The 14,263-nt window shown below is 45.6% G+C and overlaps 1 protein-coding gene across 2 annotated transcripts in view; it reads right to left on the reverse strand.

The window, feature by feature from the left end:
* Positions 1-3,165: 3,165 nt before the first annotated feature.
* Positions 3,166-14,263, reverse strand: part of runx1 (RUNX family transcription factor 1) — a 28,530-nt gene continuing 17,432 nt past the window's right edge. The window contains exons 6-9 of one of the 2 annotated variants that reach the window (XM_083758321.1): positions 12,620-12,826; positions 5,695-5,841; positions 5,114-5,409; positions 3,166-4,408 (exon numbers count right to left, since the gene is read on the reverse strand). In XM_083758321.1, coding sequence (XP_083614447.1) covers positions 4,103-4,408; positions 5,114-5,409; positions 5,695-5,841; positions 12,620-12,826 — 956 coding nt within the window. In that variant the 3' untranslated portion in view covers positions 3,166-4,102. Of the gene's footprint in view, positions 4,409-5,107; positions 5,410-5,694; positions 5,842-12,619; positions 12,827-14,263 lie in introns of both variants that reach the window. The other variant, XM_083758320.1, reaches the window with a different exon arrangement.

The raw sequence follows: 14,263 nt of genomic DNA on the forward strand, positions 1-14,263 counted from the left end.
ACTGGAACACCACTGTGTGGGCTGTACAGGAGGCTTCCCACCGCTGGCCTCGGGCACTCGCTCAGCTAACACCTCGGTTGGGCAGACCACTGCTGCCTTGAATGGGAGAGATGCACCAAGGTCTGCAGAAACACACAACAGCAATCTCTTTCTCTCTGGTGGCCTACAGTGGCTGATTATTCTCACGATTTCTTCCAAAATAGAAGATCTATGAGCTTGTAGATGAGTAGATCTGCTATTTTTCAATAGCTAAAGTATGACATAATGCTTAAAACACGCCCGAGAATGGTTTAACAGTTAAATCGGCCACTGTAGGCCACCAGAGTGAAAGTCCCAGTGGATTGTAGGTCTGATGGTCAGTCTAGGTAGGTGATGAATCCCTCTCCATAATAATAATAATAATAATAATAATAAATAAATTAAAACAAATCGCTAGGTGCCAGCATAATGAACATAATGCAAGCTACGTCGATTACAATAGGAATACACCGCAAAATCCTGACTGTTAGAGAGTGAAATTGAACCATAACCTTCTACAGGTCAACCAGTAAGCATCTAAAAGTCCAACTGAGACCAGGGAATCAAATTGATATTATGGATGCAACAACAACAACATCACGTTGGATTGTCAACATAGTTAACGTGATCATTCATATAGGCTATATGATACATTAGATCATATTTATTAGACAGTAAACATGCCACAACAAACCCTGGGCCTGCAGCAGAGCCCCCGCCATCAGGATCATAGTCCAGCGGCTGCAGCTAGCTGTTTGACTACACCACCCCGTCCCGTCCCCACCGCTCCCTAGATCAGACCGACTATACTCTAAGGATCAGACACTAAAGAGTCATAGTATCCGTGAGCAGAGCAGGGATCACATTTATGACGTGTACTGTACACTCCATATTGAAACTTTGAGCTATTTTGTCCTCTCTGAGTTTTTCTGTTCCTACAATTCCCAAGATGCATTTCACAGGCAGATGCATCAGCCGCCTGTGAAATGCATCTTGGGAATTGTAGTCTATGGTCGAGGTTACATAAATAGGATTCGTCATCGTTGTTTTGCCATAAAGTTATGGCAGTGACTAGTAGTTTTCACAGTTTTCACAGATTGTATCCCAGTAATCGACTCCGGGGTGCACTGGGCTGGGCCGGGTAGCGACTAGCGATGCGTTGTTACTGTTAGTTAGCTTGTAGGCCTACAGATCTGTTCTTTTTGGCAAGTGACATCACCTTGCCACGACGATGTGGCCTATAAATGAAGCTTAATGTTTCACCAACTTGAGCTGCACATGTCCACGCTCCCTGCCAGCAGCTGTTCCGTATCCCTCTATTTATCCCCTTGTGGTGGTGAACAGTTGACACAGCACCAGATGCCAAGAAAAAAGACACTAAACTGCCTGAAACGTAAACAGAAAAACAGAATGATCTATTTGGATCTGTCTGATCTCCACAGGAAAATATCTTTGTTGTTTCCTGGCTGGTTGTTTCACAGACAACAGAACACACACACACACACACACACACACACACACACACACACACACACACACACACACACACACACACACACACACACACACACACACACACACACACACACACACACACACACACACACACACACACACACACACACACACACACACACACACACACACACTTCTCAGGGTTAAAGTGACACATAATTTTATAGAATAACCATGGCTCTTTCAGCTTTATGTAGCAGCCTGGCTGCATGCATGTGTGTTGTAAGTAAACTTAGAGTGAAGACAGGCCAGGGCTTGCCTGTAGAAATTCCTGCAGGATCAGGAATAGAAAACATCAAAGAGAACATCAAATAAGTCAACAGACAACAGTTGTATTTTCTTCACAACAATATTTATGAATCAAACCAAATGCGAGAAACTTGAATGCTGCTCTAATAACATCCAAACAAACAATCAACCTGTGTGTGTGTGTGTGTGTGTGTGTGTGTGTGTGTGTGTGTGTGTGTGTGTGTGAGAGAGAGATGAAGGGAGTGCAGTGGAGACAGCGTCATTTTACAGGCACAGCTATTTACAAATAAAGGGATCATGAGCGAATATCGCACATGCACGGGCACGCACACACGCAGTCACACTCACACACAGACACACACACACACACACAAACAGAATAGCAAATCAAGGTGAAATGCTACTCAGAAAGGTACTGTGAAAATAAATTAAGGAATCGTATACAAAAGGCCATGCAAGGAGTTACTGACAGCAGTGAGAGGAGCTGAGAGGAGGTGGAGTTAGTAGGTGAGGAGGAATAGAGAGACTCGAGTTGTCATGGTTTATGATAACGTCTATTCTATAAAGTTCAACCTTCCAGGCAGGAATAGAGAAAGTAGCAGACCTGCAACCTCAAAACGCACTACAATGCGATGGGTTGTAGATCTGCTATTGTTGCTATTTGAACAAAGTTTGTCAGTTTCTGCCTATGATGACATGCCCCGATGTTTATAATGACGTTTCAAATAAGTTGCTATTAACTAGGCCTGTCAGTGTGTGCTACTGTGTGAACAGTCATAAATAGAATTCCATGGGTTCCAGTGCAATTGTTTGTCACAAGGCCTCAAAAACAACTCCAGACCCCAACTACGGAAACATGTGAATTTAAAAACATCTGTGTCAGTGATAAATGATGGTCAGGATGTTGTAAAAAACATACATCAAACATGGCAGAGTGAAAATCAGCAACCCCTTAGCTGTTTACTAAACAAAATGTGGCCTCTTTTCTCTGCAGTTAATGTAAGTGAAGTGTTTCTCAATGACCACAGGGTGGCGCCGTGAGACAGTAATTCAGTCAGTTCAGGTTTCCCCACTACATTCTCTTTCTCCTCTCGTTGCTGTCATTCCTTAAGTCTAATATTATAGTAATGCCTAATTTATACTCCGTCAAACAAAGTGTGTCGCTTGCCTACAAGAACAGATCTACAAGTTTAGGATAGGCCTTACCCCAATTAATCAGTGTTAGCTTGTAGATCCGTTCTTGTCGAGGATGGAGAATAAAATGAGCTCACGTAGAGATAAAAGTATAAGAATAACAAAGGTTTGGCATCTTCAGTCACAACGTCTTTCAGTGCAGCCAATATCAGAACTTAAATGTGTATTTCTTTTTTAAATTAATCGCAAAAATTAAATTAATCGCAAAATATACAAAACTTGGCCATAAACACATTTGAAATATATTTTTGTCCCTGAAAATATGTTTTAACAATATGCCCCGGAGATTTACTTGCCACTCAAAATATATGTTTTTATACGCATATTATATTTATGTATTTGATATAATTTGCTATGACTTTTCATTTTGGAACATGAAATGTATCTCCTTTCTGTATGGGAGGACTTAAATGAAACCCTTGGCCTGGAGTCACTGAGGAGTCTGAAACTGAGTTAATAGTGCAACCATTTCCAAACCGTATAAAAACACATCTTTGTTGTGGAGTTTTTCAGAATTTCTACACTTTTGTAAAAAGCATCAACAAACAGTGATAACACAGCATCCAGGAAGACTAGTAAATGGAGAGGAGAGGAGAGGGGAGGAGAGGAGAGGAGAGGTGAGCAGAGGAGAGGAGAGGGGAGGAGAGAGGAGGAGAGGGGAGGAGGGGTGCATGGAGGTAAACACAAACAAAGCCATCACAACATCATGAGCAAATCAAATTATTCACAACAACGAGGGCAATGGTGAGGAAATAAACGTCCATGTTATTTTACAGAGGAAACTGTAGAGAGTCCAGTCCCACGATGCACCATGCTGCTCTGTCAGTGTCCAACACCAAAGTGTAGAGAGTCCAGTCCCACGATGCACCATGCTGCTCTGTCAGTGTCCAACACCAAACTGTAGAGACGTCTCCGTCTCCGTCTCTCTCTGCTGTCACTATACCGTGACTCTGTTACCCGTTTTCCATTGGCTAAGTTTGTCCATCATGTCTGCCATTTGCGTTGCCATAGCAGCCTGTCGGTACTCGGTAGCCATGTCTTTGGCATATAATCCGCCGCAACCCGTCCGGAGAAAAGCATTCTCCTCGCGGCGTCCCGCGCGGTCACTCGCCCCCTTTTCGTTTTTTCAATATGGCCGCCAGACGGCCTCCGCCGCGGCCATGTTGCCGGTCGGGGAGCTGCTGCTGTGGCTGGACTCGGCCTCCACCCCCCCACCCTCGCTCTGATTGGGCAGCGACGGGTGCAGCAGGGAGGAGGAGCCTGTGGAGGCGTTGGTGCACGGCGGCAGGATGCGGGGCGGCGAGCGCGACGACGACGAGTCCCCGCCCCCTCCTCCCCCGCCCGCCATCATGGAGAACTGGTAGGAGCCGGCGGCCGCAGAGTAGTACAGGTGGTACGGCGAGGAGGTGGACTGGAAGGGCCCGCCCTGCGCCTGCAGCATGGGGACACACAATCCTTATTGACACTTGAACCCTCTATAGTCTATGGGTTCCCAAATTAAGTTTCCTCAAGGGCCATATTTTGACTAGGGTACCAGGCTGGCGGCCGAGTCGGCACGCGCGAGGTCGAGGTCTTGCCCTGAAATTAATGATCAGGGCAAGACCCCGTTTGAAAAGAACCCCCAGTTTGACATGCAGAGGCTACTGACCCCCATGTAATGCCATTGATAAGCCCCCCCCCCCCCCCCTTCTTCCGCGGGCCGCAGATGGCCCACGGGCCGCTAATTGGGGAACCCTCTATATGCTCTGTAAAGTATAATGTAAATTCGGTAGGCTCTTTTGTTTCACTCTACACAAATCAATTCGCCAAAAATAGCAAATCTACAAGTGAGCAGCACCCCCCCCCCCCCCCGTATAGGGATGCTGGGTGACTGTGGTAAACAAAGGGGTAAACAAAAGTTCCATTTTAAGTTTAAAGAATATTTTGTACGTTTTAAGCAATATATATATATATTATCGCGGTAACGTCGTCAATCGCAATCGTTTTCGCCCCACAACAATTGCGACGTGTCTAACCCATTTTGGTATTAGCATCATGTTATGCTTTAGCTATTGAAAAATAGCTATCTGCTATTTTTAGAAAAATTCAAGAACGACTGACATGGAAACACAGCTTTTTTCCCGTCCCTTACCTGCACCTGGTGGGGGGCGTTGGCCGAGTAGGGGGGCGGCAGGTAGGTGTGGTAGCGGCCCGCCGGCGTGCTGGCCATGGCCGAGGCCATGCTGAGGCCCAGGGCCGAGGCCCCGTTGTTGTGGTGGTGGTGGTGGTGCGAGGGCGGCGTGTAGGTGAAGGCCGTGGCCGTGCCGGGGTAGTGGTGGTGGGCCACGCGGGGGTCCGAGAAGCGGGCGGGGTCGACGGGCAGCGACGACAGCGAGGAGAAGGGGCGCGCCTCCAGCGCCATGCGGGGGTCGCCGAAGGCCGCCAGGTCGGAGCCTATGGGGGGAAGGAAAGGGTTGAGGGTTACACACGTGCACACACACACACACACATGTTCCAGCGTTTCCTGTCTGTGTTGATGTTGATATTTGCTGTCGAATAATTTAAGATAAAACTACTTTTACATTTTTGGATTTATTTTTAAATAAAACATAACATTTAAATATAATTTGTTGCTAAAATTATTAATAGGCAAGCACACTGAGACATGGTGGTTTAGCACAGTAGTGTGTGTGTCCGTGTGTGTGTCCGTGTGTGTGTCCGTGTCCGTGTGTGTGTCACCTGTGAGCCGTGAGGACAGGTCTCCCAGCGAGGATCGCCCTGGCGAAAGGGGTGTGGTCGAGTGAACGGCGGGCGTGGTTATCTGGCCAAGGTAGGGATACGATTGGTCATAGGACCAGGAAGGAGAGGACTGCATCTGCCTGGAATCTGGAGGGAGAGAGAGAGAGAGAGAGAGAGAGAGAGAGAGAGAGAGAGAGAGAGAGAGATTCAAGTCAGATTCTGTATAATATGTAATAAGCAAATGGACCTTTACAGGTCAGTAACTCTGAGAATGGATCATGGAACCAAATGGTACCATCCCTAAACTCTCAGAGTTATGGGTGTCTTTTAAATTAAAACGGTTGCGAAGCATTGAACTATAAACTGAGTGTGGTCAGTGTCAAACAACCCACACTGGACTTAACCCACTCCTCATGAATGGTAAAACATCTGTTGTTGCTCCTCATCTTCTGCTATAATTAGTACAACAGAACAGGTGGAATAATGCTTATTCCACCTGTTCTGTTGTACTGTTCTGCATGTTTCTACACCATACTGTCCATGCCTAACAGAAACAAACGTTTCGGTATTACCCGTATTGCTTCTAAGATCATCAGACTTCCTACACACACTTTCTGAAATGAACAAAAGGTCATCACACGGCTAGCACTTTCAACATCAAATGACGCTGATCATCCCCTGTATCGCTTCTTTAACCTCATGCCATCAGGACAAAGATAGAACCTTGCCATGGAAAAACGTCCGTTTCAGTAGGAGTTTTGTCCCCTCGGCCATCGCGGCATTAAACAAACTGCCCCGCCGATAGGATGGTTCTGTATACAGTGGGGACCTCGTGTTTTTGTATTGTCTTGGTGTTATGTGCTCTGTGTTGTTTTTGATGTGGGTGTTTGAACAGAATGTGAAGACGAATATCTTTCGGGACAATAAAGATTATTATTATTAAACATTTACAGTTTGATTACATGAAAGCAGACCAGACAGATGAGTTCAATATCTGAAGACAGTCCAAGCCAGTAGCTAACACAGAGTTTACGCACGCACGCAGCCACGCACACACGCACACACACACACACACACACACACACACACACACACACACACACACACACACACACACACACGCACACACACACACATCAGCAGGTAACACGAATGAAATACAGTATGGCCAGTTTATTGTACGAGTTAGAAAGCCATAATAAAATTGTGGAAATTTCATGAAGCTTCACTTCACAAAGGTTTTCAGGGGAGGGTTAACAAAACAATGACAGAGAAAGCGGAGCTGTTAAGCACTTAAACCCTGTCGTATTGGCAAAAGCCTTAAAAATCTCTTTTTCGAAAAAGTAGCAAATCTACAAGCTCACACTGTGTCTCTTTGCGATGCGTTGTGAGCTTATAGATCAGGCTATTGTTATAATAATCAAGAATTTTTTTTTGGTGGATAAACTGTTAAGGACCACAATGGAAACAAGTCCCCAGGACGATGTTGTGTTATACCACATGTTGTTTACATTTCTGACTGTCATCCTTCTAGCCTTAATGTCTGACTGTACCACGTGCTGTTTTACATCAAACACTCGAAAATCTGTTCAACCAAATGAGGCCGATGGCGTCCCTATTCTATTCTGGATTCTGGGGAGAACATTTGGCGAAAACAGTAGCCCTTTGTAGCGCAGCGTACCACAACCTTTTAGCTTTGGTGAAGGGCCAAAGAAAAAGGAGCAGGCCATGTAAGTATAGAGCCCTGGGGGCACCACGTCAACTAAGTATGTAGAGTTAAGTGTTTAATTGGTGGTTAATTGCAGAAGGAAAACAGAGAGAGAGAGAGAGAGAGAGAGAGAGAGAGAGAGACAAAGATAGGGAGAGACAGAGAGAGAGAGAGAGAAAATACAAAGTGGGGGATAAAACAAAATGCCAGAGAAAGACAGAAGTTAATTGCAAAAGGAAAAGCGAAGGACTCAGTAAAGATGAGAGAGAGAGAGAGATAGAGCGAGAGAGAGAGAGAGAGAGAGAGGGGGGCAGAGATGGAGGAGAGAGGAAGCGATTAACTTAGTGCGGGGGTGGAAGGATGGAAGGGGAGGGGAGGGGGTGAGTGTATCTGCATGTGTGCGCACATGTGTGTGTGCTTGTGCGTGTTTGCGTGTATGTGTGTGTGTGTGTGTGTGTGTGTGTGTGTGTGTGTGCTTGTGGTATCGCTCTCATTGAATTCAGTCCTCCCCACAGCCTAATAAACGTCACTGATCTCCCACTGACCTGCAGACAGAACTTTGTGTGTGTGTGTGTGTGTGTGTGTGTGTGTCTGCGTGCATGTGTGGGTGTGTGTGTGTGTGTGTGCGTGCAGACAGACGAGGAAGCAAATTGTACACAGCAGCCAAGTTGTCAATGAAGGCTTTTTAAGTCTAGCCAACAGCCCTCAAAAGCACTGATGCGTGTGTGTTAGCCTCTGTGTGCATGTGCATTTGTGTGTGTGTGTGTGCTCGTGCGCACGTGCGTGTGCATGCAGTGCCTTGCAGCAGTGAAGCCTAGGCCTCGTGCCAAGCCCCCTCCTTTCCTGGCTACTCTCCCCAGGCGGAGAGGACTAATCTGGGGGCAGGAGTCACACATGGCTGGGTGGGTGGCTGGCTGGCTGGCTCCCTAGAATTAATAGACCTAGAAAGGCCACTTCCTGGTGTTTCATGTTTATGTGTCTTTGAATGTGGGTGTCCCTCTTTTTTATTGATACCGTGCACGGCTGCAGGGCACGCTCACATGGTAGAATCAGACAGTAACCAACTTCCACCTCTACGTTACGTATTAACGTGAAATGTGATGTATTCATATGCAGTGGCTTTCAACCAGTGGTCCTTCAGGGGGTTCCAGGAGGTCCCCAGCTAAATGATGGAGAGTTGGTAACCCTTATAGATCTCTAACTCTTGAGAGCGTCAAATGAAATAATTTGTAGCTGTCAAGAGTTGCATTAGCCTATTCTTAAACATCCGCAATACTTAATTTACAAGACTAGACCTCTATGTGCCCGTCGCAGTCGGCCACCGGCCTACTTGGGAACGATGCAACTTGGGAACCTAATGTTGCCATAGCACCCGTTTTTACTGTCATCCGGTGTCCCACATGGATATCTGTGTATATGCCTGTGTGCCTGTGCATGTGTGTGAAGACTGCAAACTGAAAAGTGTACTTAGCAATCAATTGGGCCCACTGCAGGCAGAGCCTGATTGGTCGAGCCTCAATTGGCTGAGGCAGAGGCTGGAAATTGCACAGGTGAAAGGAGTTGTCCTCATTAGGCCCACTGAAAGAGCCTGGCCCAGCTGAAAGGAGTTGGCCTCATTAGGCCCAGTGGCAGAGCCTGGTCCAGGTGAAAGGAGTTGGCCTCATTAGGCCCACTGGCAGAGCCTGACCAGAGCCTTTTGTGGTGGTTCTGGACAACCGTGGGTGCGACCGACTCGATACCGGGCACTGCACTCCCTGTGGGGGTGTGGAACGCGTGTGTCGAATGTGAAGTCGGTGGGTCAAACGGTTCTCGAGTTACGTGCATTACAACCGTACACGCACACGTACACACGCACACGTACACACGCAGAGACGTGGCACATTTATAGTAGGAAGTCTACACAATATAGACTATAGAGAATGTAGAATAATTTCATCAATGTCTCCCTGTTATCTCTCCTACATTACCAGCATGGAATTGTGGACGGAATATTCTTTAGTTTTGGGTCTGATAGGCTAAATGTCATCAAATGGTGGTCTGTGGCTCAAAAGCCGAATAAATAATGAGCCTTGATATGAAAAGGGTTGAAAACCACTGTTCATATGGAATCTACTTCAGTACATGGATATCCACTGTATTGAATCTACTGTATTGAATCTACTTCAGTACATGGATATCCACTGTATTGAATCTACTGTATTGAATCTACTTCAGTACATGGATATCCACTGTATTGAATCTACTGTATTGAATCTACTTCAGTACATGGATATCCACTGTATTGAATCTACTGTATTGAATCTACTTCAGTACATGGATATCCACTGTATTGAATCTACTGTATTGAATCTACTTCAGTACATGGATATCCACTGTATTGAATCTACAGTATTGAATCTACTTCAGTACATGGATATCCACTGTATTGATGGATCTACTGGATCTACTTCAGTACATGGATATCCACTGTATTGCCTGCATCAGGGGTTCCCAACCAGCCATCGTTATGCGGACCGGTGTCATGTACCACGGGACACGAGACATGAATCTAGAATGTTGCAGGAGGAGAGAAGTTGACTTTGTCGCATGAAGATACCAATACCAAGGATTCGTCAGTGATGTCATGTCACTGTGGTTTTTACTTACTGAGCTTTGAGTACAGTGCTACTTCCATGTTACATAACAGTTATGATATCACTGTCACATCCTTGCTATTCTTATCATACTGTAGTCTTAGTTTCATGTATGTTCATGATCACAAGCTGTCCTATTTTGTCACGTTCGCACTAATGCACAATAACACAATTACCAGGATTATTATTCAAGGAAGGAGGTATAGGGCCCGCACACCATTATTTTGGTAAAGGATTACTTTACGTTTCAATCCTAGTGGATCTTCATCAGGTACTGTATGTCAATATTAAAGTACAGCTATCAGCTATCTTATAACCTTATAAACAGGAGGGAGTTTCCCTGGTAGGACGTAGCGCGTGGAAGGAACACGTTATTCCAGCCAGTTCCTTTCCCCTCCATCAGGCTCCCCAGCTGACCAGGAGTATGCAGTATAGAGACCACGATTACTGCAACCTCCACACAGAAAGGCCCTTTCTCCTTTATGGAAATAACAAAGATGAAGGAGCTGGCACAATTTCTTTTGGTGTTTTTTCTTTTTTTTAATTTACACCTGTAAACCTGTGGTGTACTGATGACCTTAAACTCTGACAGTACAAATGTAACGATGGTTACGTTTGTACACTCTCATAGTTACACGTGGATAAAAATAGCAATCAGTATTTTTCTCATGGCCGAGTATCAGTGTGAAACTTAAAACCCACCCATTCTATTTGGAAGCAACTAGGCCAAGGGCCTTTCTTTGTGGAGTTTGCATGTTCTCCCCGTGTCCCCTAGGGTAGGTACCCTCACAAAAACATGCAGTAATCCTGGTCTCTAAACTGCCTCCCCCTGGCCAGCCGGGACGCCTGATGGAGGGGAAAGGAACTGGTTGGAATAACGTGTTCCTTCCACGCGCTACGTCCAACCAGGGAAACTCCCCCCTGTCAGGTGTAAAGGAGCAACTTGGACACTCAAGCATGAAGGAAGCATGAGTTAAGTCCGTTGCTCTCCCTAGGTTGGGAGAAAAAAAAAAGGAAGCAACTAGGCCTACAACTACAACTAGGGCACTGCAAACCACTGCAACTATAGGGGACACACACACACTTACATACACAAACAACCTGTCAGACACACACATAAACACACGCACTCATACAGTATGTACACACACACACACACACGCACACACACACACACACATATTGTACGCTGTCAAACATGACTCATGGCTTGCTACACCCCCCCCCCCCCCCACAAACACCCCCCCCCCCACACACACACACACACACACACACACACACATGCCTCTCTTTCTTCCTCTCGCACGAATGTTAAATAAAACAGAGAAGTGAAAGAAAGGAGGAAGAAAAGGTAAAAGGAGAAATGAAACGCTTGAATGCCATGGAGAAAGAGAGAGAGAGAGAGAGAGAGAGAGAGAGAGAGAGAGAGAGAGAGAGAGAGAGGGGACCACAATGGAAATAGAAAGGACTTTTTTGTGTGTTATCCTTTTAACCGTGCCTGCCTGGCTGTGCTGTTAACATTGCTGACTAATAAAGCATTACAAAAGTATTTCTATGTCTACTATGACAAATTGAAGCAGAGATGGCGGATGGACAAAAGAAAAAGTCAATATAATTCCGACAACATTGCGCAAAACCTTTTCCTTTGGACATATTTTGTCCCCTGGAGATGTCTCATGCAGCTAAACCTTTCCAATAATCATTGTCTTGAGCGACTGTCCTCTTTTCGTTTTGTGAGCTGGCTGGATTTCCTCCATAAACACTGTCACAAATGTTCAGCGAGCATCTCAATTAAGGATTATTTTTAAATTAAACCTTTTTTTTCTCCCCTTCTCACCACCAGCTCTCACTTCCTCCTTCCCATGAAAACACGCACGCACGCACGCACGCACGCACGCACGCACGCACGCACACACGCACACACGCACACACACACACACACACACACACACACACACACACACACACACACACACACACACACAGAGAGACCACAACGGGTTTGACCAAAACCACAATGAGGAACACTGGAGGTTTAATGTAAACTGTAATGCCTCAACTCCTAACCAAGGTTATAATAGTTTTGGCTTTTTTCATTATAGTTTAGTTTTAGTTAGTTTTGACTTTTTTTTCCCTTCTAATTCAGTTAGTTTTAGTTCGTTTTTAGAGCGGGTTTGCTAGTTTTTATTTAGTTTTTATTTTGGTGAAAATGCTTAGTTTAGTTTTATAGTTTAGTTATAGTTTAGTTTTCGTTTTTTTCGTACTTTGGTTTATTTGTGGGTTAGTGGCTACATGCTGCCATACGGTGCTGAAAACTGCCGTAAAACTTGTTGGAGAAATGAGGAAATGAATCTAATGAATTTAAAATAATTATATTATAAATATCCGAAAGGCATATATTGATATTGATAAGAACTAAAACTAAGGGTATTTTGTCTATAATTTCAGTTAGTTTTGAGGAGTTTCATTTTTTTTTTTTTTTTTTTTAGTTTGAATTAGTTTCAGTTAACTCCTAACATTCCAAAACCATTCAATCGAGCGGCGCATGTGGATCGGTCCGATCGACCGCTTCTCTCTCTCTCACCTGCTATCTGCGTGTGGGCGGGGCTGGAGAAAGGGCCGGAGCTGAGGCCGGCAGAGGGGCGGGCCCCGGTGGCGTGGTGGTGGTGGTGGTGATGGTGGTGAGGCGGCGTCACCCTCATGGTGCCACGCCTCAGCTGCTCCAGCTCCGTCAGGCGCTCCGAGAAGGCCAGCGTCCCCGGCTTCACCTCATCTAGCTTCTGTCTGTGGCCTGGTGGGAGAGAGACAGAGACAGAGACAGAGACAGAGACAGAGACAGAGAGAGAGAGAGAGAGAGCAGTGAGGGTGAGCATTTTCACTAAAATCTGAATCAACTTTCAATGTTTTGTATGAGGAAAAGTTCAACTTAACCCATTTTGACCTGAGATCAGATTCTAAAAATGTCTTTCTACATCCTGACAGTTTTCTGAAAAAGCTATGTTTCTATGTCAGTCGTTCCAAAAATAGCAGACCTACAAGCTCGTAGCGCGCCACTCGGTGGCGCGCTATGAGCTTGTAGATCTGAATTTTTTCAATAGCTACAGCATAACATAATGCTAACACCAAAAGGGGTTCCCTATACTTAGTTGGCCCGGGTCCCCCATGGCTTTATTCTATATGTCAACAGTCATGCAAAGATTTCCCTCTACAATATCACAAAAGTGTTGTGTTGTGTTTTGCCAAATCATAGCTCCAGTCAGATTAGAGGGGCCAGTTTTCTTGTGGTTAAAGGCTTTAACCACACCAAAGGACAAAGTTCAACATCACTTTAACTTAAAGTGATGTTTAACTTTGTCCCAGGGCCCCACTTTGGGAACCACTGTACTAGGCGTTACTTCTATTGGAAAAGTGATTCATCAACCTGAAAGGGTTCGCCTAATCAGAATCAAGTGTCCGGGGCCACGCTGACATCTGACCGCCGATGGCCACATCAATGAAATACATCAATAAAATATATATATATATTTTGTGGCGAGAGGTGGGTGTGTGGGGGGGTGACACGCAGTAAAGGCCGTCGGGTTCAGGAGTCGAACCCGCAGCACACCGCCAGACTGGGATTAACAGCCAAGCTGCCAATAGAATATAATATTACAATATAAAGCACTGCACTTGAAATATGGATTACATTTATTCCAAGGATTACAGATTAAGAGTGGCCCAAATGACACCAGCTGTAAGACATTGTAGCGCTTATAGGAACAGTTACCACCCTCGGTTCTGATTGGTTAACACTCCCTCTAACCCAGCTCAACCTTCTGTTCTGATTGGTTAACACTCCCTCTAACCCAGCTCAACCTTCTGTTCTGATTGGTTAAGACTCCCTCTAACCCAGCTCAACCTTCTGTTCTGATTGGTTAAGACTCCCTCTAACCCAGCTCAACCTTCTGTTCTGATTGGTTAAGACTACCTATAACCCAAACCCAGTTCACCTTCTGTTCTGATGGGGAATTGTGTGGTAGGCGCCGCACTAGGGTCTGGCTGGCTACCTCAGCATGTGTGTGTGTGTGTGTGTGTGTGTGTGTGTGTGTGTGTGGCGTGGTCTGGCGTGCTCTCCAAGGCTTTGGCTGCACTTCAAAGGCCTCAGCCTGAGCTCCAGTTTCAGACTTACTTCCTCCCAACAGGGGGAAGTGTGTGTGTGTGTGTGTGTGTGTGTGTGTGTGTGTGTGTG

The sequence above is a fragment of the Protomyctophum parallelum genome (genome assembly GCF_964188405.1).
Source record: "Protomyctophum parallelum genome assembly, chromosome: 23".
NCBI lineage: Eukaryota > Metazoa > Chordata > Actinopteri > Myctophiformes > Myctophidae > Protomyctophum > Protomyctophum parallelum.